The following is a 24,392-nucleotide window of genomic DNA, read 5'->3' as shown; positions in this document are numbered from 1 at the left end:
GTAATTAATGTTTATTTTCTTACTTACCTATAATATATGTATTGGAACACTAATGATTGTGCTATACTTGGCGTGTTTGAAATTATATAGAATTGCAACGTAAGCTTTTGTTATATGAAGCGTCTGCCATTGCTGAAATGTAAGAACACAGTTGATTCAAAATTTCTGACATGTAAAAATAAAATGTTTAATAAAAGATTAAAATCTGAACAGGTTCCATTCCAAAATGCTGTGTAACATGTAACATTTTATTCATAATACTACAGAACGTAAACGTAACTTATAGTTTTACAATAACTCTTTAAAATACTTCAACCAAACAACTAAAAGATGCTTATATAACATCATCACTATGGATGCTGTTCGAGCATTTCCAGGCAAACGACCGTAACTAATACATAATATGATAAGATAAAGTCATAATAACAAAAGCTATTTCTTGTCAGCAACTTTTGCCCCACGATTCACAGCTGGAGATTATCACCACCAGATTTGGGCATAACAAGTTTTTTCCCGCCAAGTAGCAAATGTCAATAACATAAAGATGACGATGATTCCGGTATTATATATACTGCTACTGCATTTTCATCACAGATCACTACTGAGTCCACATGTTAAGTTTTATTTCTTACATCAGGATAAATGCAGGACATAAAGAACATTATCAGACTGCGGATTCCGATAATAACAAAGGCATCACATCAGCTGACTTGACCACTTTGCCTCGTATGCTGTGGTCGTGGCTTGCATAAGAAATACTACCAAAACTAGAATGGCCAGACACATCAGCACGGTTTGCTATCGGCGTGTTTCTTCAAGTGCCTCCTCAAACTAGACTTGTCAGCTGTAGAATAACTACAGACTTTACACTTGTAAGGTTTCTCCCCAGTGTGGGTAGCCATGTGACGCTTCAAATGAGACATTTTTGTTGCAGAATAGCCGCAAACCTCACACTTATAAGGTCTCTCTCCAGTGTGGGTAGCGATATGACGCTTCAAATCGCCCATTTGTGCTGCAGAATAACCGCAAACTTCACACTTGTAAGGCTTCTCCCCAGTGTGAGTAGCCATGTGGCGCTTTAATTTAGACATGTGTGCTGTAGAATAGTCACATAATTCACACTTGTAAGGTTTCTCACCAGTGTGGGTAGCCATGTGATGCTTCAAGTAGGACATATATACTGCAGAATAATCACAGACTTCACACTTGTACCGTTTCTCACCAGTGTGTGTGCCCATGTGACGCTTCAAGTAGGACATATGTACTGCAGAATAATCACAGACGTCACACTTGTACCGTTTCTCCCCAGTGTGTGTAGCCACGTGACTCTTCAAACTGCTCTTCTGGGCTGTGGAGTAAGCACACATCTCACAGCGGTATGGCTTCTCGCCAGTGTGTGACCTCGTATGAACCTTTAAATGTTCTTTGGTGACTGCAGAGTAGTCGCACTGGGGGCATTTGTACGGCCGGTGGTTACTGTGTTTTGCCATGACGTGATATTTCAGGGTAGCCTTTTGTGCAGCGGAATAGTCACAGTCCGGGCACTGAAATGGTCTCTCGACACCATGAGTTTCCTCGACATCATTTACAACGTGACCTTTCTTTGTTTGTTTACTTTTACCCGCGGCGTGCGACGTCCTAACGTGACGTTTCAGGGCGGACATCTTGGATGTGGAGAACTCGCATTCCCAACATCGATGTGGTCTCTCACCACTGTGAGTCTTGCGGCGCTGTTTCCTTGTCCCTCCGTGGTATGTTTCCGGACAAGCCTGTTTCTCTTCTGTCTGTTCATGCTGATCTTCTGCTGCTTCTTCCATCTAGGAAGAGAAGAGAAACTTAGGCTTAAAAACAACAAAACAGACAAAACACAACACAACAAAATGTCAAAACCCATATCAATGCAACACAACTAATAGTACAGTAGTAGTAGTCCACTGTTTTCTGCTGCTGCAGTAGTTGAAACATAGTGCATGTATGTTGCTTATCGTACCTCGTAGTAAAATAAGAAGCTAAACAAGATCGTAAAGCACTGACGATGAAGAAAGCTACTGTTACGCACAATTTCACACATCACGCTGAGAACTTCAAAGGATACTAAGTAATGTGTTCCTTCCACCTAGAGAGAAGCCTGACTAAAATTAGACTCTACCAGTCTCCCCGGGTCGCTGGGAAAATAGTAGAAATTGGCCAAATAGAGTCAAATGTTTGAAGGGAGTCGGCTACGGAGATAGGGTCAAATTGGCTTATCTCCATAGCCGACTCCCTTCAAACATTTGACTCTATTTGGCCAATTTCTACTACTTTCCCAGCGACCCGTGGAGACTGGTAGAGTCTAGACTAAAATCGAAGGAACAGGAAAACCCCATACAAACTTCCACTCAGTAAGACGAAAAGGCACAGAGATTCGTTCATCGTGAGGGCTCTGAGGGACCTGCAAAGCCTGGTTTATGGCCCATGTACGCTTTACTGTGTTCGTCTAAAGAAAACTTTTTATTGTATATAAGTCCCTAAATACACATTGTGTGATGATATTATTTTAACGTACTTATCAAATTGTAAGAATCTAATGAAATTCAGATGTGTCCTCTGACATGCCTGTAATGTTGGTTTCTCAATAAAGATTGATTGAATTTAGTCGCCTTAGTATGAAACGTTGATAAATGGCTTTCCCTGGGCCTACGACTTACGGAAAATCGAAATAGACTTCGTGACAAACTGCAATGGCTGCTGGGATAGCATCATATTTGCATGGTCGCCATTTTGATTCTGTTGAATTGACGATATGGACTGAATTTACGCCGACATTTGCCGTCAATTGACATGCTGCATACTATAGACTAAAGACTTTGCTATGGTCGTGAATAAAGAATAAGCTAACATTGAACAATCTATTCTGAAACTACCCGTTTTAGTAACTCCAAGATATCAGGTAGGTTGTCTATAATTTAGATAAATTCTACACTAAGGACACACACAGTGAGTTTCATGCTTGCGTCTATGATCTGTGCAAATGCACCTTGAACAGGCCGACAGTCAGAGCATGAATGTGACCGATGCAAAGCTTTTACCACAGTTCCAGCTGTGCACATGGAGGGCGCCCGCTTACGTACTGACATCGTCATGGCTGGGAGTAGATTTTAGTTCTATCGCCCCCCTCCCCCTCCCCCCCATCTCGGCACCAACACCACATTTTACAAGGACATTATCACAGATTCTAAAAACAATCTTCCGTCTAACCTGAGACACAGTCGGGCCACTAGGACGCTCTCGGAACGACGCCTCCTCTGTCAGAACTTTCCAACCGACTCTCGCAAACAAACGTCACCGAAACGTTACAGAGTGACCTCATTAAGAATAGGTCAGAGGTCACGATGCTTGGTACTCCTAATAACGACGCTGTATGTATGTAAAAACATGATTGTCCTTTGTTTGACAGTTCGATCTTGAGTTATCAAAATATTGTCTAATAGTTAGCACTGGAACATTCCAGTGATAATAGGATGTGATCACTGGAAGGCCACTAACGAAATAATGTCATCACTCGGCTTCTAGCACTACATCACTGGTTAATCCAGCGCGGAACCCGTGACCGCGGGACATTCGTTACTGGTTATCTAGCGACGAGTGACCTCCGTACTGGGTAACCAGTGATGAATGACCTTTGAACCAGTCTACTTGTCTGGCACCCGAGTGACGAGCGGAGATCATCACTAGAAGCCGAGTGATGAGCGGAGTTCATTTCTGGAAACCGAGCACCGATGCAAGATTCAGTGCTGGAATTCCAGCACCGAGGGGGCTTCATTACTGGAATAAAGCCGCTCGTCCCTGGATTTCTAGTGATGAACTTTCTTTGGTGCTGGACGTCCAGCGACGACGTCATTTTGTTCACGCGTTCGTTACTCGGCGCCCAGTGAGGCACCCGTCACCCGGGTTTGCAGTTATCAAAAGGGAACACAGCAGGAAAGAAAAACACAAACAAAAATAAGACAAAAAGGTCAGCGGATTGGGGCAAGCGTTCTACAATGCAGGCAGAACTTCCCGCACACTAACTGGGTTACCATGCACAAAACTTGACCTTTCACCCCACGCTAACTTCACCCTCCACCCGTTGCTTTGCTTAGAAGACGCTTGCAGGATTGTGAGGCTACAATTAACACCCAGGAAGCAGGTGAGAACATGAGTTATGCTAAATATCTGCCTTATCTTGAAGCGGAGGAGCTATAGGTAGTTTTTTATGGTTAATGGGCCACATTAGGATGGAATGTAAGGCTTTTCGTGGTGAGAAAAAAATAGCGATGGGGAGGGGAGCGAAACCACACGTATTTCTGGACAAAATTGTCGTTTTTTTTATTAGACAATGTCCAAGAAGGGTGCTGCAGCATTACAGAAGGGACACAAACTACAATAAAAACATTTTGAAAATAAAAAGCGAATATGCATGAATGCGTGGCCAACGTAAAAACGGTTTGTATAGCAGATTTATTTAACGGGGAGGAGGGCCCGGCCCGGGGGTTCAGTAAGGAAGGGGTACAAGTGGGTCAGTTTATGGCGTCATTACGATGGGAGTCGGGAATGGACACCTGTAGCAACTTCCCATTGTTTGGATCAGCATCGAAATGCACTCTTGACTTATATTTTCAATAGATGACTTTCCTCTTTCCAGATTTCTTGTCAAGTCAAGTCAAGTTAAAGCCATTATTAGTCCGTTAGGTTACTGACATGGCAGAGGCAAGTTATGGGTCTCCTACTGCTGTTCCAAAGAACATCTGTGATGGGTATCCTACTGAAGTTTTATGGGACAGAGATGCAAGCAACGTTGAAGACCAGCCAACTGGAACCAAAACCAGTTTGGAAAGTCAGCCAGAAACACATACTGATGATAAACCCTACATGTGTGGAGAGTGTGGCTACAGGACAATTGACTGGAGTAACCTAGCCAAACATATGAAAACCCACACTAGTGAAAAACCATACATGTGTGGGGAGTGCGGGTACAGGACTACTCAAAAGTCTCACTTATCAAAACATATGAGGACCCATACTGGTGAAAAACCCTACAAGTGTGACCAGTGTAACTATTCTGCTGCTCAGAAAGGTGATTTAGACCAACATCTAGCAGCCAAACATTCTGGTGAGAAACCCTACATGTGTGGGGAGTGCGGGTTCAGGACAGCTCACAAGTTTGTCCTATCCAGACATATGAAAACTCATACTGGTGAAAAACCCTACAAATGTGACCAGTGTGACTATGCCGCCGCACAGAAATACAATTTGGACAGCCATTTAGCAAACCACAGCGGTAAGAAACCGTACATGTGTGGCGAGTGTGGGTACAAAACAACTAACAATTCTCACTTATCCGAACACATGAGAATCCACACAGGAGAAAAACCCTTCCAGTGTGACCAATGTGATTATTCTGCAACATGTAAATCCTCTCTATACAAACATCTAGCCAAACACTCTGGAGAAAAACCCTACTTGTGTGTGGAGTGCGGGTTCAGGACAGCTCACAAGCATGTCCTATCCAGGCATATGAGAACTCACACTGGTGAAAAACCCTACATATGTGACGAGTGTGGATACAGAACAGCTCGCAAGTCCCACCTATCCAGACATATGATAACTCATTCTGGTGAGAAACCCTTCAAGTGTGACCAGTGCGATTATTCTTCAGCCCAGAAATCTGACTTGGAGAGCCATCTAGCAAAACACTCTGGAGAAAAACCCTACATGTGTGAGGAGTGTGGTTACAGGACAGCTCACAAGTCTCACTTTTCCAGACATATGAGAACTCATTCTGGTGAAAAACCCTTCAAGTGTGACCAGTGTGATTATTCTGCTGCACTAAAATCCACCTTGGACAGCCATCTAGCAACGCACACTGGTGAGAAACCCTACATGTGTGGAGAGTGCGGGTACAGGACAGCCGACAAACGTAGCCTATCCAGACATATGAGAACCCATACTGGTGAGAAACCCTTCAAGTGTGACCTGTGTGATTATTCTGCTGCACAGAAATATACCTTGGACAGCCATCTAGCCAAACACACTGGTAAGAAACCCTACGTGTGTGGCGAGTGCGGGTACAGGACAGCTGACAAGCGTAGCCTATCCAGCCATATGAGAACCCACATTGCTGAATAACAAACCTACATGTGTGAGCAGTAGAATTAATCAGTTGCTCGAAAATCAGATGTTGTCGGGCATCTAGCTAATCACACTGATGAGAAATACGTTCGAATTGCAGGTACAGGACAACAGAAGTTATCCGACCATACATTCATGTATATTGAACATAAGAAAATTGATGTAAGAACAATGCAATGTCTGAGAATAAGCCATCTCACAATTCCGAGTCCGCATCTGCAGCCGTAATGCATTTTGGTTTTGGACCAAAGTTTAAAGTCCCTTTTTGTAAACAATTATTTGTGAGACGTGTTTGCAACAATCCCGCTTGGAGTGGCCGTAATATTACCCACAATCCCTGCGGTTCTGGAACTGTGAGAAGACTTATTCATACAGAAGAGAATCTGTACAAATATGACAACACTGTACAGAATCTGTACATCTACAGTACTTTACACTATGCGAAAGGGGGTTATTTCCGGACATTTCAAAGTTTGTATACGTCCGGACTGGGAACGTTTTCGGACATATCCGGGCAATATCCGGACGATACGCCCCTACGTGTTTGGATAATATTCAAGTCCAGAATGGGAACATTTTACTATTTCTCATATCCGGATTTCCAGTAATGGGACATTTTCGGACTCATTTAAGACAAAACACGTTCCGAATATGTCATAATTTCGGACCCAGTTCGGAGGAATAACCCTCCGGAAAGATAGCAAATGCTGAAAATATTCAAGTCCAGAATGGGAACATAATACTATTTCTCATATCCGGATTTCCAGTAATGGGACATTTTCGGACTCATTTAAGACAAAACACGTTCCGAATATGTCATAATTTCGGACACAGTTCGGAGGAATAACCCTCCGGAAAGATAGCAAATGGTGAAAATATTCGGAATCCAAAATGGGAACATAATACTATTTCTCATATCCGGATTTCCAGTAATTGGCCATTTTTTGAGTCATTTGGGACAAAACTCGTTCCGAATTTTCTGACCGCGTTCGGAGCTGTTACACACCGGGAAATTGCATATACTAAGGATATTCGGGACCAAGAATCGGACCGTAACACTACTCCTCATATCCGGATTCATAGTAACGCCCGAAAGCGAAAGATGGTGATATTTTTCCGGATATTTTTAGGTACGTATACGTCCGAATTGGTAACGTTTTCGGATATATCCGGACAAAAAAACAACTCAACTTCCTCACGTTTTCGGATTATTTCCGTAGTCAAGAACGGGACCTCATTGCTCTTCATAATATCCGGACTTCCAGTTTCGGACTCATTTAAGACGAAATGCGTTCAGAAAATGACCTAACTTCTGACCGCGCGTTCGGGCTGTTACGCTCCGGAAAGTTTACATATAACTAGGATATTCGGAACCGAGAATCGGACCGTAACACTTCTCCTTTCAGAAACTCTATTAGGCGTTACATTTTCAGACTATTTGGGAGAGAAAATGATCCTAATACAGTATAATATGTTTTGAATTCCTAACTCTTTACACATAGACGAATATACTGCACGAACTAAGAATAACAGAAGTACCATACCAAAGATTTAGGCAAATCAATACACGAATGCAAAACAGAAGTATCATCAAATGCAAGTTGTATTGGAGAACTCTCACTAACACCACTATCACAAAGACGTGAGGAACTATGCAGAAACTTTGCACTCTCTCGACTGAGATCCCCGACCTTCAGGGACTGGTTCCCACTGTGTCGTGAAAGACTCGCTCGAGTAACCGACTACAACAAACATTTAAAGCCAACACTGTGAGATATACAAAAAAGGCTTATCTACGTACTACGGGTCAACTTGCTAAACTACGATAGTAAAAACCGACTACAACAAACTTTTAAAGCCAACACTGTGAGATATGCAAAAAGTCATATCTACATACTATAGGGTCAACTTACTAAGCAGTGATAGTAAATAGTGGAATGTGACGTTTTAATGATGAAGTATGCCACTGTATGTGCTTCTTTTATATAATGTATGTAAAAAAAGCTAGCCTTTTGTCAACAGGCCTACCAATCCAACCCTAGGGCTGCCATGTGGTTTGTTTTATAAGTTGTATAAACCAGTCATCAGTCATCATCACAACTCCTAGCTTCAGTCGCTGTCTTCCTCTTCCTCCGTGTCTTCCTCTCCCTCTGTGCGTTCTTCTCCCTCTACGCGTTCCTCTCCCTCCGCGCCTTCCTCTTCCTGGGAGGCCACAGTCATGAGGTGTGGCTGTGCAGCCCGTTGGATGGTGGACATCTGTCTGTAAACTCCTCCCCTTGCTTTCTCTCTTTGTTGGAGAAGGGCAGGCGCCTGTCTCTCCTATTCTGGTCTAGGACCGGCTGGCACCTTCGCGTTATGTCCGTTAACTTGTCCGCCCGCCAGGCGGGTGGCTGGACCCACACCGATGACTTGTCATCCTCATCGCTGACTTCATCGGACATGTAAACCTGTCCTGATGACTTCAGGTAGTCGTATTCTTCTCTGTCCAAGACGTCCCCTGCCACCCGAACTCGGGACTTGAACAGCTGAGTGGGTACAGAAAAAATCTTGTTATTAAGCATGGCGGGCACCTGGGCAGGGCTACACTGCAATAAACGATTTTGAAGGACACAAACCAATATCATCATAGGGGGATTTTTAACACAAACCGCCGCGTTATTAAAAAAAAACAAGATACATATTACTTTACCATTCTAAATATAGCCGGCAAAATGTAGCCAGTCTTGGTAGGAAATGCATTTTTCATGACTAATAGTTTTCATAAACGTTGTTTCCAATGATCACTTGTAATTTAGATAGAATGTTAGATCTTGGATAGAAAATTCGAAAACACGCAAAATATGCATAAATGCCTGATAAATATTACAGCTTTCTTTTGGAATTTGGTTTTATAAAAAAGAAACTAGTCAGATAGTTCTACTTTAGTGTCAGTTGCATACCAGGTTTTCTTGAACTTCATGATACCCTAACATGTGGATGCCATGCACAAAGCCACTTGAACAATCGCCTAACCCATCCCTTCAATCTGTTAATTTTAATAGATTAATACACATACCATCATTTTCTTTCTCTTGACCGCCTCAGCCTTCCGTCCTCCTCTAGCAGCTTGCTCTGCGCCCTCAGATGTTGGTGCAGGTGGTTGAATTCGTGGAAGGAAGGAAATAATTTTAGTGTTAATGGAGGTTACCACTAAGGTTATCCATTGCGAGGTTAAGGTCATCTATGGCTAAATTGTCCAGGAAAACCTGCACGCCGTAGTCGTCGCGCGTGCGCTGGTCGGCTCCGGGGTAGGCTAGAGCAAGGAGATTAAGGCTAGAGCGACCGCCTGGCGCACTCTCAGTTCCAATTGCTGCGGGGTCTCGCTGCGCTTTTGCCGCAAAGCCTGGGTGTCGCTGCGGTAGTGGAACGGGTCCTGTGTGCGGCTGTACATCCGCCTTAGATAGACGCAGAGAAACCGGGGAGCCAGGAGCTCTTCGGAGTAAGACGTGGGGTGGGTAGCCATCGCCGGTGACGAAGCAGGAATGGGGCCGTAGAAGAAGGACAATGCAGCCTCTAATTTACCGAAATCAATCTCCGGGGCATTAGTTTTGGCGGCCGCCATGATGGTACAAAAATAAAAAAAGCCAAACAGAAATGGGTACTACAAAACGGGGAGCCAAAACAGAATAGGTCTAAAAACACAGACGAGATTTTGAGCAAACGATAGTGAAAGAATAATTTATGGAGTAGGACACAGAAAACTGACAACAACGGTATATCCATTTGCAAGTCAAGGCGTCCGGGAGAGCGGTCTTCTTGGCAAAACAATGGCCCGAAAGGCGCACAGCGGGACTCTAGAGACGGACTGCGATGTCGGCAAGGTCCAATCAATTATGCAGTGTGAAAAAACGGACGCGAAACCCACGCCACTAGTAACACAGCTGGAAAACGGAAAATATGCAGAAAACTGCAGCCAAAACAGCAGGACAAAGAATTTGGTAGAACAGGAAAAGCAACAACACTCGTACGGCACACAAACAGTCGGGAAACGTTAACTAGCTACGCAAAGAAATGGGCCGAAAACAAGCTAACACGCGTAGTACACGGGAACCGACAGCGCAAAAAGAAGCACACAAAATTCACAAGCAAGCAGAAACCACAGTTGTCCGAACAAGCGGTGTAGGAATCAATGCAACTTTTCTGGTCTAGGGTATAGGATGTGGACTTAACCTTTATAGCTTAAGTTACGCTACTATAGAGATAAGAACGCCAAGCCGGTTTGATTAATACTCTTGTTCGGATCGTTATTTATCCCGTGGTATATGCAGTACTATACAAGCCAAGTCTACTATAAAGGCCTACAGTACAAGATGCACAGTAATCGACCTAGAGCGTTACGATTACGGAGGTTGAGTACTAGTGTAATGATGGAAATGTAGGATATTCTACAATCATCTAGTATTTATTACGAACAAAATACAGAGAGCTAATCTACGTGTGATCACTTACCTTAGTCACAGGATAGCTTCTGAGTTCAAATCGGCGGGCTTATGCTAAGGTGCTAGCTGTTCTCACTCGCTATTGCCTATTGGTCAACACTAATCTATTCAGATGAGCTTCCGAATACGGCCTGGTCACGTGTCTTAGTCCTAAATATAGCTTGCTTACTGCCTAGCTACTGAGAAACCTTTGTATGAGTCTTGTATAAGATCAGGACACATTATGTCGTCTATTCTATCTGTTACAGCTGACAGGATGATCCTGTCAGCAGTGCAGATTTTTCTACTGCTGACCAGGATCGTCCTGACTCAGTAGCCACTTCCAAATGTCTGGTGGAAGATCGCGAAACGCTCGTTCCCGGGAACACTACACTACAGCCTCAAATCAACCTCCTTGCTCAATTTGCCTGCTAAGTATCCACTGTAGTGTCAGCTACCCTACCCTCCACGCAGATGTTAGGCTTGTACATGTTTTGCATAACTAAAAGACAGAAGCTATTGACAGGCTAGTCTTACCCTTAATATACAATCATAGCATTGAACATAATCATGTAAAATGTCTTGGCTTGTGCTGTCACAACAAAAACGATGACAAAGTAGAAGGCATGACAAAAACGCCTAAAAACACGTTAAAAACCAGCCGAAACCCTAGCTCTGCTTGGAGAGTAGGTCAGACTGGTATCGGGCCATTGACCAGCAGTTCATTCGGCGGCCCAAAGCAGTCATCCCGCGGTAAATAGAGCTCAGCACTCCTGGGGAGTTTCCCGGCCCCGCCCAGTAGTACCAGCCCGGCTTTTGCTTCAGCTTGTATGCCCGCCCCGCCAGCAAGGGGAAAACTACTAAATGCATTTTATGTGTGTTGAAGACTCCCAAACATACAACCCTAAACATCATTCGTTGAAATGGGAGTAGATTAAGAATGATGATCCATGTCATTTGTTGGATGGTAGTAAGGTTTCGGGGAATCTCCCGTCAGCGCCTTTGGGTATCAAAGACATGAAAGATGCAGCTGAGCTAACGGGGTCAGGTTACATGCGAGAAAGCTTATTTTTTGTAAACAAATCCATTGTGTACTTACCAGTTCAAATCTTGCATGTTGCACACATTCGCAAACATCGTGGTGGCGCGGTATAGACCGTTGTTTGTCGGGCTTTGACTGCTCCAAACACGCGTGGTACGGTCCCATCAGGTCAAACTGTCGCACGGTTGACGTTTCACTGACAACACTTCACTGTTTACATCCGCACAAAAATAAAACACAGATATTATGTTCCAACACACATATATTATGTGCCTCAGCTCCGATCCGTTCTAAAAAAAATCTGGTTCCGAATGACCTGACTTTCAGAAACTGCACCACCCGTATACATTTTATTCTCGGTTGAATTTGGCTTCCTGATACTCCTTGGTGACAGTATCATCAAATAGCCTAGAATGTGCTGCCACCATGATAAAGTTGCAGCGCCACTGTACGGCGAACAATAGTACAGCACATCGCATATTCTGACCATGAGTGCCTCCTGTTTTAGTCCGAAAATGGGACTTTCCCATGCTGCAACGCTTCCATGGAGTATCATGAGTAAATTTGGAGCATGATACTGTCCGTATTTGGAGCTTTCCCATACTGCAACGCGTCTATGGAGTATTTTGAGTGAATTTTGAGCATGATATTTCCGGATATGTAACTTTCTTATAATGCACCGCTATCACTAGTATAGATCTATAGTATTTCGATGGAGTATGTGCTTCATATGATATCGTGTCAACTCCTAATTTGTCTAAATTTATTTCCAAAATATATCATCTCAAGGGCGACATAATCCTTGATCAATTACAATGAAACCTACATACAATATATGAACCGTATCACAGCAAGAATCGCCAATGACGCGTATCTTGAAAAAAAAGACGTCTTATTTGTCCGGACACGCAACAGAAATGAACACCCAAAACCATGCCCGGAAACGGTCGGAATATGTAGCATGTCATGTTACTCCAAATATGTCCGAACACTGTCACTGATTCTTGGTATATCTCTAGCTCTCTAGCTCTTGTCTCTGTGTCGTGAATTGAACATGAGTACGGAACAAGAAACGCCAATGGCACGTATTCGGAAAAAACAGGAAGCTTTTATCCGTCCGGATATGCTTCGGAACAATTTCTGAATCATGATATTTGCGAATGTAGTAAATATCGAATGTCGTCCGAAAATGGTCCAGAAATGAGGCATATCATGCTACGTGTCAACTCCTAATATGTCCAAAATTTATTCCTGGAATATAATTACCTTGGATATGTTCAGAATATTAAGCGTGTTATGCATTCGGAAGCAAGATACGTCAATGGCGCGTATCTTGAAATATAGGAAAGTCTTATTCGTCCGGATTTGCAACAAAACATGTCCGGACTCAGAATATTCCAGGATATGGTAAATATCAGACATCTTGTCCGGACACATTCCAAATATCAAGCATGTCTTGGAATACATCAACTCCGAATTTTTCCGGAAATCAGCCCCTTTCGCATAGTGTTAGTCTCTATCGAGTACTTTATGGCATGTTATTCGTACAAGTGGAACATGCTTTGTTTGAATTTCTTTAAATATAAGAATAAAGAATAAGGTTTTGACATTTGATAACAAACTTATATCCTGACATTTGATAACAAACTTATATCCTGACAGCTGACTTTGTTCTGACATTTTACTAAACGTTGTGCTTTATTGTAAGAAGTGTGCATGAAGTTTAAGGCTTAATCACTAACCTATACCTATATATTAGTACACGAATGATTATGCTATAATGGAGTGTTTAACATAATCTTCTGTAATATGAAGCGACTTTCATGTTTTATATGTAAGAATATTGATTTAGAATATCTTAAGAAGCATGATTACCGATAACAAGCATAATTACTGATATAATTTCAAAAAGCTGTGCATTAAGTTCAAAGCTGTGATGTTTATTTTTCTTACTAACTTATTTACTAGCATATACACTATATATTGGACTAATTATGACTGATATACCTGAAATGTATCATAGTGAACTAAGCTTGTGTTATATGGAGCGTCTGTTATGGTCGGTATGTAAGAACACAGCTGATTCAAAATATGCTAATAAAAGTTTAATAAAATATGCTACTAATGTTGATAAAAAATATGCTAGTAAGTTTAATAAAAGAACAGGTTTCATTCCATTTTTTCTTGTGTGGTAGATGTTACTGTGCTGACCGTACAAGTGAAAACGTTCCAACTCTCCCTGACAGACCTGAAAGAAATGTCACAGGGTTACCTGACTTACAGAAGGGTTCAAAGTTAAACGGCTTCGTTCCCTAAATAATGAATGTTAGATTATACATAAATCAACAGCCTGACATAATAAACAAAACATATCCCACCTGTAATGAAAATATGGAGCAAAACACAAAGCCCTACATACGTGGTGAATGTGGTTACTAGGCAACTCGGAGGAAAAGTTAAAAGGAATGGTTTCCTCAATATCGACGTTGAATGTTAGATCAACATAAATGAACAGCCCATGACATAATAAACTAAACATATCCCATTTGAAATGAAAATGTGGAAGACGAGTCTTATCGTCTATCCAGTTACGCAGACATTAAAAGTAGGAGCCCTGTGTGTTGGCGGTTCAAGGTTGTGATGTCTTTTGTTTCTTTTTCTTTCGTCTTCCACTGTCTCGGAAAAAGAAGCCGAACCCAATAAGTTAGAGTGTCAGTAGCTAAGACTAGAGTAGTCATATGTTGCATTGTTCATCATTTTCTGCCCGTCCACTCCGTGTTACATGTACGTGTACTTGCAATTAGACTGCGAGCAAGAATTTGCAAAGAACTTTCAATTTAAAAGTGGGCAAAGGCAATCTTAAACCCGACAATAATTGGGGAAATAGAATGTACCTGTCGATACAGAGAGAGAGAACACTCGCCGAAAACTATAACGTGAAGTATAATGATAAGTCAAAGGTTTGTTTTGTGTGCACAAGATGCTAACCCACCTCCATTGGTGATTTTTCCCGTCTAAATTACAGTTCATTGTATAAAAGTTCAGACTTAACAAACAAAGAAAGAAAGAAGCTTAAGGAAGGAAGGAAGAAAGAAAGAAAGAAAGAAAGAGAAAAGGAAGAAAGAAAAGAAAAATGAACATACCAAAAGAATCTAGAAATGTCAGCAAATGGGTGCAACCATTCTAAAATGTAGGTGGAACTTTCCACACACTAAGTGGGTAACAAGGCACAAATGTGACCTTTCACCCCACCCTCAGTTCACCTTTCACCCGCTGCTTCGTTAGAGACGCTTGCCGGATTATGTGAAGGGAAAATCAACAATAAAAGCAGGTAAGAACTTGAAATATACTACATATCTACCTTACCGTGAAGCAGAGTGGCTATAGGTGGTTTCTATGGTGTACGGGTCACATTAGGACGTAACGTAAAACTGCGTAAACTTGAGTAATTATTTTTGGCGTAACATAAAACTTTTCGAGAAAATTGGCGCTTGGGGAGGGGGGCGAAACCACCAGCCACGTCTTTTGGGAAAAGGGCCGTTTGTATTAGAAAAGCTCTAATAAGGGTGCTACAGTATCACCCAAATATGACAGAATATTACAATATGAACCCTTTTTCGACTTGAACAAGTTTCCAGGTCATGCGTGCAACTTTGGAAAAACTTGATTCATAAACATTGGGGGGGGGGGGGGTGGCAGCAGTGAGTTCAACTGGGTCAGGTCATTGCGATTCCAGTTGAGGTTGAACACTTGAGGTTGAACACTTGTTGGAGCAACTTTTGTTTTGTATCAGCAGAATAAAAATGCAATCTTGACTCATCCTATTTAAGATTGATGTGTTTGACCATTTAAATTTTTCATCCGTTTTAATAGGTCAGACATGGCAGAGGCAGGTGATGGGTCTCCTACGTCTGCAGACCAGAGCTTCTGTGATGGGTCTCCTACTGGAGTTTTAGGGGACAAACATCAGAGCAATTTAGAAGACCATCCTACGAAAAGCAAAGCCAGTTTGGACGAAAAGCCTTCAGAACATACGGTTGAGAAACCCTTTATGTGTGAGGAGTACGGGTACAGGACAGCTCACAAGAGTCACTTATCCAGACATATGAGAACCCATACTGGTGAAAAACCCTACAAGTGTGACCAGTGTGACTATTCTGCTGCACTGAAATATCATTTGGATCGACATCTAGTCAAACACACTGGTGAGAAACCCTACATGTGTGGGGAGTGCGAGTACAGGACAGCTCGCAAGCATCACCTCTCAAAACATATGAGAACCCATACTGGTGAAAAACCCTACAAATGTGACCAGTGTGACTATTCTGCCGCAGAGAAATCCACATTGGACAACCATCTAGCCAAACATACTGGTGACAAACCCTTCATGTGTGGCGAGTGCGGGTACAGGTCAGCTGACAGGGGTAGCCTATACAGACATATGAGAACCCATACTGGTGAAAAACCCTACAAGTGTGACCAGTGTGATTATTCTGCTGCACAGAAATGCAATTTGGACAGTCATCTAGCAAAACACTCTGGAGAAAAACCCTTCATGTGTGGGGAGTGCGGGTACAGGACAGTTAACAAGTCTCACATGTCCAGACACATGAGAACCCATACTGGTGAAAAACCGTACAAGTGTGACCAGTGTGACTACTCTGCCGCAGAGAAATCCACATTAGACAACCATCTAGCCAAGCATACTGGAGAGAAACCCTACATATGTGGGGAATGTGAGTACAGAACAACTAAAAAGTCTCACTTATCCCAACATATGAGAACCCACACAGGAGAAAAGCCCTACAAGTGTGACCAGTGTGACTATTCTGCTGCTCAGAAAGGTGATTTAAACCGACATCTAGCAAAACACTCTGGTGAAAAAACCTACATATGCGGGGAGTGTGGGTTCAGGACAGCTCACAAGCTTGTTCTATCAAGACATATGAGAACTCATACAGGTGAAAAACCCTACAAGTGTGACCAGTGTGACTATTCTGCTGCTCAGAAAGGTGATTTAAACCGACATCTAGCAAAACCCTTCATGTGTGGGGAATGCGGATACAGAGCAACTCGAAAGTCTCACTTATCCGAACATATGAGAACCCATACTGGTGAAAAACCCTACAAGTGTGACAAGTGTGATTATTCTGCTGCTCAGAAATCCAATTTGGACCGACATCTAGCCAAACACACTGGTGGGAACCCAACATATGTGGGGAGTGCGGGTACAGAACAGGTCACAAGTTTCTCTTATCCCGACATATAAGAACCCATACAAGTGTGAGGAGTGCCGGCACAGGACAGCTGACAAAGGTAACCTATCCCGACACATGAGAACTCATACAGGTGAAAAACCCTTCAACTGTGACGAGTGTAATTATTCTGCTTCACATAAATCTACCACTTTGTACCAACATGTAGCCAAACACACCGGTGAGAAACCCTACAAGCGTGACAAGTGTGACTATTCTACAGCATTCAGATCCACTTTGAACCGACATCTAGCCAAACACACCGGTGAGAAGCCCTACATGTGTGGGGAGTGTGAGTACAGGACAGATGACAAGCATCACCTATCAAAACATATGAGAACCCATACTGGTGAAAAACCCTACAAGTGTGGCCAGTGTGACTATTCCGCTGCACAGAAACAGCATTTGGACCGACATCTAGCCAAACACACCGGTGAGAAACCCTACAAGCGTGACAAGTGTGACTATTCTACAGCATTCAGATCCACTTTGAACCGACATTTAGCCAAACACACCGGTGAGAAACCCTACATGTGAGGGGCGTGTGAGAACAGGACAGTTCACAAGGCCTACGGCATTTCCCACAATCCTCTGCTGTGTCGGAACTCTGAGAAGACTTATTCATACAAAAGAGAATCTGTACAAATATGATAACACTGTACAGTATGTGTACATCTACTTAGCCTCTATCAAGTACTTAGTCTGTGACTTTTTACTTTTACTTTTATTCAAATTGCAACGGCAATACAAAGATCACCCAGGCAGCGTGGCTGATTTTGGGTGTCTAACACAGCACATACAATTCATCATCACATACAATTACAATGTTAAAAACTACGCATATATACAAATAAGGTCACTAACGTACACAATGATTTGATAATGATAATAATAATAATAATAATAGTACTAGTAATAATAATAATACTAATTGTCTGTGACAAAGAATCCTGCAATAGAGAGGAGCATGGTTTGTTAGGTGTATCCTTCGTGTAAAGAGGAAGTTGGTTATAAAACTCAATACAAAATTCTTTCTGTCAAATCTAACGTAGGCTACAAGTATCCTGACGTCTGGCTTTGCACTGACATCCTACAAAATGTTCTGCTTCATTGAAACGTATGCATAAAGTTAGAGTCTGTCATGTTTATTATCTCACTTATTTACTAACCTTTACAGTATAAACTATTTATTAGTACACTAATGCTTATGTTATACCTAATGTTTTATATGTTATGTAAAGCGACCAATGTGTTATATGAAGTGACTGTGATGGCTGATTTGTAAGATCTCAGTTAATTTAATTAATTAAAAAGCAAAAATAAAGTAACCAAATCAAAGTTTCCATTGCATTTTAACTTTTATTTTTTATTTTTATTAGATACGTTGTTGTACTAGCCGTACATGGCCACACCTAATTTCATACATATCAGCGTGTAAGATCTTGTCCTGCTACCAAGCTATTGTCGTACATATCAGCAGACGCATGATAATAGTTCATATTTACTACTTAAGGGTTAATGACCCGCCCCGTTATGACACCATATACACCGTGGAACAGGCGGGTCATTAACGTTATTATCACAAGCCTATCCAAACTGACCCATATAAGAGAGACAAATCCTTGTATAATACATAGATTCTTTATTTAATACTATACATGTAAAATCCATTCATTGTACATATGATCTTCATATAATCCAATGTAAACAAGCGGTAACTTGTCTTATTGTTGTGGACACGTAGACTTAACCCTATCTAGACCGGGCTTTTTTGAGACTTCTTGGACCGGGGGGGGGGGGGGGGCTCTTTCGACCCCCCGTCATATCTTCCGAACGGTATGCTCTATCATCACCAAATTTGCAGGGAGTGATGTTCACGTGAAGTTTTATAATTCCTGTAATTTTTGGTGACGTTATGACGTAATATGACGTAATTATGACGTCATTGATGTGATTTTATTGGCTAAATAGGGAATTCCCATAATATCTAAAATTATTAGACAAAATAGTGCGTATTATTGATTTAAAGGTATGCCAAGACATTTGACGTCAGTGGTGACTAAGTTGACGTCAAAATGACGTCGAAGAATGACGTCTTGTGTTGTAAGCGACCCCCTGGGATCCGCCATCTTGGATCGGCCATTTTGAAATTTTTCAAAATGCATTTTTTCTATGTATGATCCCAAATAACAATCAAAATAGACTAAAAGCATTAATCTGAATGTTTCTGGTTAAGAAAATTCCAGGTTGTGACTAATTTAAAGGCGAAAAAGCCTGTTTATACCGAAAATAATGATTTTGTCCGCCATCTTGGATTTTGAGCGATGACGTCATTAAATTAGCATAATTTATGAATATTGAATCATGACAATTACATTAAATCACATGTGATGTTATACATGTAGGAAACTAGTGTGGTTGAGCAAGAAAACATTGGAAACAACTATGTTTAAATCGAAATTAGTGAAATTGCATAAAATGCCTCTTCAGAAACCCGTTGCCATGGCAACACGAAAAATGATAAACTTATACTTTTATCATAATATTGTTGCCAACTAAATTTTAGGAAAAGTCACTAAGTTTGGTTGTCCTACCATACGCCGTTTGGCAGTTATACGATGTCAAAGTTGGCGCGGGCACTTTTAGCCCCCCCCCCCCCCCCCGGTCTAGATAGGGTTAATATCGGGCGGTATAATTGTAGATTTCGGTTCAATTGTCACAATTCCTGACGCCCGATTGTTAAACGCTTAGTTGGCTGTGGTAAGAACAATCGTGCATGTTCACGTCCCATTTGCTTGTAGTTTTCCCGGATAATATTTGCTCAAGCCGGAAAAAATCCCACAGAAGCGAACACGTATCGGACTGAGATCCTTGTAGGTAGAAACTTGTAAGAGTTTTGGCGATTTTGACCGTAATTTTTTCGATGCCAGCACATCGGTTTGGGGAACTTACGTGACTTGGACCATGGGGAGGGGGCGTGTTAAGTGCGTGTCACGTTTGTTTTGAACACGAAAAACTGTGGGACTCAGCTCCTCCATGACGAGCGAATTCGAACGGGTTCCAATGGCGGGACAAGATGAAATTTGTCGTTTCACTTACTCACGTGAAAAATATTGTTTTAGTCATTCCATTTAAATCTTTTTTTATGTATTTTAAGACGGTTTTGTGAATTTTAAGACGATAATGATTTTTTAAAACAATGTTAAGAAAAAGATTCATAAAAAACAACCCCTCTATAATATGGAACGGTTGTGTTATGACGTCATAGGTGGTGTGTTATGGCCCCATAACACATGGGCAATGGAGGCTTCTGATTAGTCGACGCCATCTAGCTATGTGATAATACGCGATAAAGTTCTATTGCACGTTCATGCCCGTGGGCTAATTGCAGATACATGTAGAAATATAGGGAAAACGTACATGTGACAGTGAACTATGACTGATGCTGTTTTAACGATAGACCACTTATTACGAGTGTTTTCTACATCTGGACAAGCTGGGGTTGACTTCTTTTTTTTGGAGGCAGCTGAAGACGAAAAGTTTACAAAAGTGCACAGAGACCAGAAGGATTCACATACCTACGCACACATAATACACATGTGCACCAGATATACATACAATATGTAAGGCAAAAACACTGAGCGTCTTTTGTGTACAAAATATGCTACCCGCCTCCGTTGGTGATTTTTTCCCATCTGAATTACATTTAACGTCACATATTCCGTGTGCGACATTCCTCTCTTGGCAAAAAAGGAAGATGGAAACAAAAGGAAAGAAGCGGATGGGTGCAACCATTCTACACTGAGTGGGTAATCAGGCACAAAATATGACCTTTCACCCCACACTAAGCTCACCTTTCATGCGCTGCTCGGGACAGAAGACGCTAATCGATTGTGAAGGGAAAAACCAGCACTGGAAGCAGGTAAGTTTCACTTAAGATCTGCCATATCGTGAAGCAAAACAGCTATAGGTCATAGCTATGGTATATGAGCCACATTAGGACGGAATGTAAGACTTTTTTGGGATGAGAAGAATTGCCGGGGGGAGGGGGGCGACACCACGAGACAAAAGGGTATGTTTTTGTTAGGGTGTTATTGTATCAAAGGTGAATGTCTAGATTTGCATAATAACGCCTTTACCTTTGACACTGCACATGCGTAGTAGCAACCGTGAACTAGCTTATTAGCTTATTGTGTCACAACAATGATACAGAATTACAACAGAAACTTATAAAGGCGTTAATTTTCAGTTTGACCAGTATGCAAGCGTAGTCAACTTTGAAAAATATGCATATTCATGATAAAAATGAAGGGGAGGGGGGCAGTAAGTTTCGGGATCAGTACAAACAATGCCCTCTTGACGCATCGTATTTGCGATTGACGTATTTCGTGTTTTTTTTTTTTCAAATTGTTGTTCATTATTATTTTAGACATGGCAGAGGCAGGTGATGGGTCTCCTACTGCTGTTCCCCAGAACTTCTGTGATGGGTCTCCTACTGGGGTTTCATCGGGCAGAGATGCAAGCAATGTTGAATATAAGCTGAAAGGAACCAAAACCAGGTTGGACAATTGGCCAGAAGCACAGACTGATGAGAGACGCTTCATGTGTGGCGAGTGTGGGTACAGGACTATCAGCAAGTCCAAGTTGTCCAGACATATGAGATCTCACACAGTTGAAAAACCCTACAAGTGTGACCTGTGCGACTATTCTGCTGCACGGAAATCTACCTTGGACAGCCATCTAGCTAGACACACCGGTGAGGAAACCTACATGTGTGGAAAGTGTGGTTACAGGGCAACTAAAATTTCTGACTTATCGAAACATATGAGAACTCATACAGGTGAAAAGCCCTACAAGTGTGACCAGTGTGATTATTCTGCTGCACAGAAATCGGCTTTGAACAGCCATCTAGCCAAACACACTGGTGAGAAACCCTTCATGTGTGGAGAGTGTGACTACAGGTGCCTTCGCAAGGCTCAGTTGTCCAGACATATGAGAACCCATACAGGTGAAAAACCGTACATGTGTTGGGAGTGTGGGCACAGAACAACTGAACAGTGCCACTTGTCTGAACATATGAGAACTCATACAGGTGAAAAAACCTACAAGTGTGACCCGTGCGACTTTTCTCCTGCACTAAAATCCACCTTGGACCGACATCTGGCAAAACACACAGGGGAAAAACCCTACATGTGTGGGCAATGCGAGTACAAGACAGCTAATAAGTCTCACCTATCGAGACATATCAAAACCCATACAGGTGAAAAACCCTACAAGTGTGACCAGTGTGATTATTCTGCTGCAGAGAAATCCAAATTGGACCGACATCTAGCCAAACACACCGGTGAGACACCCTACATGTGTGGGGAATGTGGGTACAAAACAGCTCACAAGTTTCACTTATCCCGACATATGAGAATCCATACTGGTGAAAGACCCTACAAGTGTGACCAGTGTGACTTTTCTACTGCAGGGAAATCCAAATTGGACCATCATCTAGCCGTACATGCTGGTGAGAAACCCTACATGTGTGGCGAGTGCGGGCACAGGGCAGCTCAAAAGCGTGACTTGTCCAGACATATGAGAACCCATACCGGCGAAAGGCCGTACAAATGTGACCAGTGTGACTACTCTGCTGCACAGAAATACACCTTGAAGAAACATCTTGCCCGACACACTGGAGAAGAACCCTACATGTGTAGTGAGTGCGGATACGGGACAACTCAGAAGTCTAATTGATGTAGGCACATGAAAACCCATACTGGTGAAAAGCCACTACAAGGGTGACAAGTGTGATTATTCTTCTGCAGAAAAAGCCTATTTTGACCGACATCTAGCAAAACACTCATGTAAGATACCCTACATGTGTGACGAGTGCGGGTACAGTGTAACTCAAAAGTCTCACTGATTCAGACATATCAGAACCCATAGTGGAGAGAAAAGAAATGAATTTGTGAAAAGTTAGAGTATTCAGCAGCTCAGTATTAAACACTGGAACTCTATATTGTTTACGGAGTGCAGGTACAGGGCAACAGAAGTTATCCAGCCGGTTGCGCATTCGCAGTCGTGATGCATTGTGGTCTACCGTCAAAGTTTAAGGTTCATTATTTGTAACAATTATTTTTTTAAATCTGTTTGCAACACTCCTGCTTGGAATGACCTTAACCAATGACATTACCCACAGTCTCCTGCGCTGCTGGAACTGTGAGAAGACCTTTACACGCAGACGAGAATCCATGGAAATATGATAGCACTGTAAAATATCTAGTCTCTATCAAGAACTTTATGTCTGTGGTTACTGAAACTGTTTGTTAGAAGTACTCTAACTAAAGAATATTTCCGTTAAACCTGATATGGGCTATCCTGACGGATGCCTTTGTATTGACGTCCTACTGAATGTTGCGCTTGAGTATAACAAGTGTGTATAAAGTAAAAGGCTGTGATGTTTATTATCTCACTTATTCACTAGCCTATACACTACATATTGGGACACTTATAATGATGCTGCACCTGGAGTGTTTATCGTTATGAAGAATTCTCCAACAGTACCAGCTGTGCACTTGGAGGGCACCGCTTACGTACTGACATGGCCATAGCTGAGAGCAGATATTACATTTCTATCGCTCATCCCGGCACCAGCACGACATTTTATCAGAGAGTTGGCAAGGTCAAAGGTTACAATGGTTGGTAACCCTAATAACGACGCTCTATGGGTGTAAATATGTTATTTTTCTAGGTCTAACAGTCCTTTCTTGAGTAAACAAAAGGGAGTAAACCAAGAAAGAAAATGACACAAACAAAAATAAGACAAAAGGCCAGCGGATTGGGGCAAGCGTTCTACAATACAGGCAGAACTTCCCGCACACTAACAAATTTACTGGGTAACCAGGCACAAAATGTGACCTTTCACCCCACGCGAAGTTCACCTTCCACCCGCTGTTTCGCCAGAAGACGCTTGCAGGATTGTGAGGCTACAATTAACACCAGAAGCAGGTAAGAACTTGAGTTCTGCTGAATATCTACCATACCGTGAATCAGAGGATGTATAGGTCGTTTCCATTATAGATATACGGGCCACATTTGGACGGAATGTAAGATTTTTCGGGGTGAGAAAATGGGGGAGGGGGGCGAAACCACACGTCACTCCTTTCTGGACAAAATGGCCGTTTTTATTAGAACGTTCCAAGAAGGATGATATAGTATCACAGAAGGGACACAAACTACAATAAAAAACATGTAAAAATAAAAAGCGAATGTGCATGCATGCGTGGTCAACGGAAAAACGGTTTGTATAACAGATTTGTGAAACGGGGGTTCAGTAAGGAACGAGCACAAGTGGGTCAGTTTTTGGCGTCATTACGATGGGAGTGGGGACTGGACATTTGTAGCAACTTCCCATTTTTGGATCAGCGTAAAAATGCACTGTTGACTTATATTTTCAATAGATGACTTTCCTCTTTTCAGATTTCTTGTCAAGTCAAGTCAAAG

General features: G+C 42.1%; 4 protein-coding genes and 1 pseudogene across 5 annotated transcripts; 4 read left to right on the top strand and 1 right to left on the bottom strand.

Annotated features, from left to right (window-relative positions):
• Positions 1 to 173: 173 nt before the first annotated feature.
• Positions 174 to 3,366, bottom strand: LOC136424477 (zinc finger protein 431-like). The gene is made up of 2 exons (XM_066413085.1): positions 3,238 to 3,366; positions 174 to 1,817 (listed from the first exon to the last, which is right to left on the bottom strand). Exon 2 carries the CDS (start codon positions 1,815 to 1,817, stop codon positions 786 to 788), a length of 1,032 nt encoding a protein of 343 aa, XP_066269182.1. The 5' UTR covers positions 3,238 to 3,366; the 3' UTR covers positions 174 to 785.
• Positions 3,367 to 3,965: 599 nt separating this feature from the next.
• LOC136424538 (zinc finger protein 347-like) overlaps positions 3,966 to 24,392 on the top strand; it is a 47,697-nt pseudogene continuing 27,270 nt past the window's right edge.
• LOC136427240 (zinc finger protein 665-like) lies at positions 4,720 to 6,147 on the top strand. The gene has a single exon (XM_066416040.1). The coding sequence runs from the start codon at positions 4,720 to 4,722 to the stop codon at positions 6,145 to 6,147; it is 1,428 nt and encodes a 475-aa protein (XP_066272137.1).
• LOC136427236 (zinc finger protein 84-like) lies at positions 15,530 to 17,441 on the top strand. Its single transcript, XM_066416026.1, has 4 exons — positions 15,530 to 16,059; positions 16,171 to 16,877; positions 16,999 to 17,280; positions 17,326 to 17,441. Exons 1-4 carry the CDS (start codon positions 15,530 to 15,532, stop codon positions 17,439 to 17,441), a joined length of 1,635 nt encoding a protein of 544 aa, XP_066272123.1.
• On the top strand, positions 20,713 to 23,353 carry LOC136424401 (zinc finger protein 84-like). Of its 2 annotated transcripts, XM_066413002.1 has the most exons (3): positions 20,713 to 20,826; positions 21,334 to 21,912; positions 21,997 to 23,353. In XM_066413002.1, exons 2-3 carry the CDS (start codon positions 21,336 to 21,338, stop codon positions 22,641 to 22,643), a joined length of 1,224 nt encoding a protein of 407 aa, XP_066269099.1. In that variant the 5' UTR covers positions 20,713 to 20,826; positions 21,334 to 21,335; the 3' UTR covers positions 22,644 to 23,353. The 2 variants fall into 2 exon arrangements, with proteins under 2 accessions (XP_066269099.1, XP_066269090.1); XM_066412993.1 differs by having other exon boundaries at positions 21,334 to 23,353.

The sequence above is a fragment of the Branchiostoma lanceolatum genome, chromosome 1, assembly GCF_035083965.1.
Source record: "Branchiostoma lanceolatum isolate klBraLanc5 chromosome 1, klBraLanc5.hap2, whole genome shotgun sequence".
Lineage (NCBI taxonomy): Eukaryota > Metazoa > Chordata > Leptocardii > Amphioxiformes > Branchiostomatidae > Branchiostoma > Branchiostoma lanceolatum.
The sequence above is the reverse complement of the archived record's forward strand: the minus strand, read 5'-3'. Positions and strand labels throughout refer to the sequence as shown.

Bases quoted from the DNA above. Each gene is read 5' to 3' on its own strand.
- LOC136427236 (XM_066416026.1), top strand. From the start codon at position 15,530: ATGGCAGAGGCAGGTGATGGGTCTCCTACGTCTGCAGACCAGAGCTTC. The intron at 16,060-16,170 runs GTCAGCTGACAG...CAATTTGGACAG, and splicing joins TGTGGCGAGTGCGGGTACAG to TCATCTAGCAAAACACTCTG. The intron at 16,878-16,998 runs GTACAGAACAGG...GAACTCATACAG, and splicing joins AACATATGTGGGGAGTGCGG to GTGAAAAACCCTTCAACTGT.
- LOC136427240 (XM_066416040.1), top strand. From the start codon at position 4,720: ATGGCAGAGGCAAGTTATGGGTCTCCTACTGCTGTTCCAAAGAACATC.
- LOC136424477 (XM_066413085.1), bottom strand. From the start codon at position 1,817: ATGGAAGAAGCAGCAGAAGATCAGCATGAACAGACAGAAGAGAAACAG.
- LOC136424401 (XM_066412993.1), top strand. From the start codon at position 21,336: ATGGCAGAGGCAGGTGATGGGTCTCCTACTGCTGTTCCCCAGAACTTC.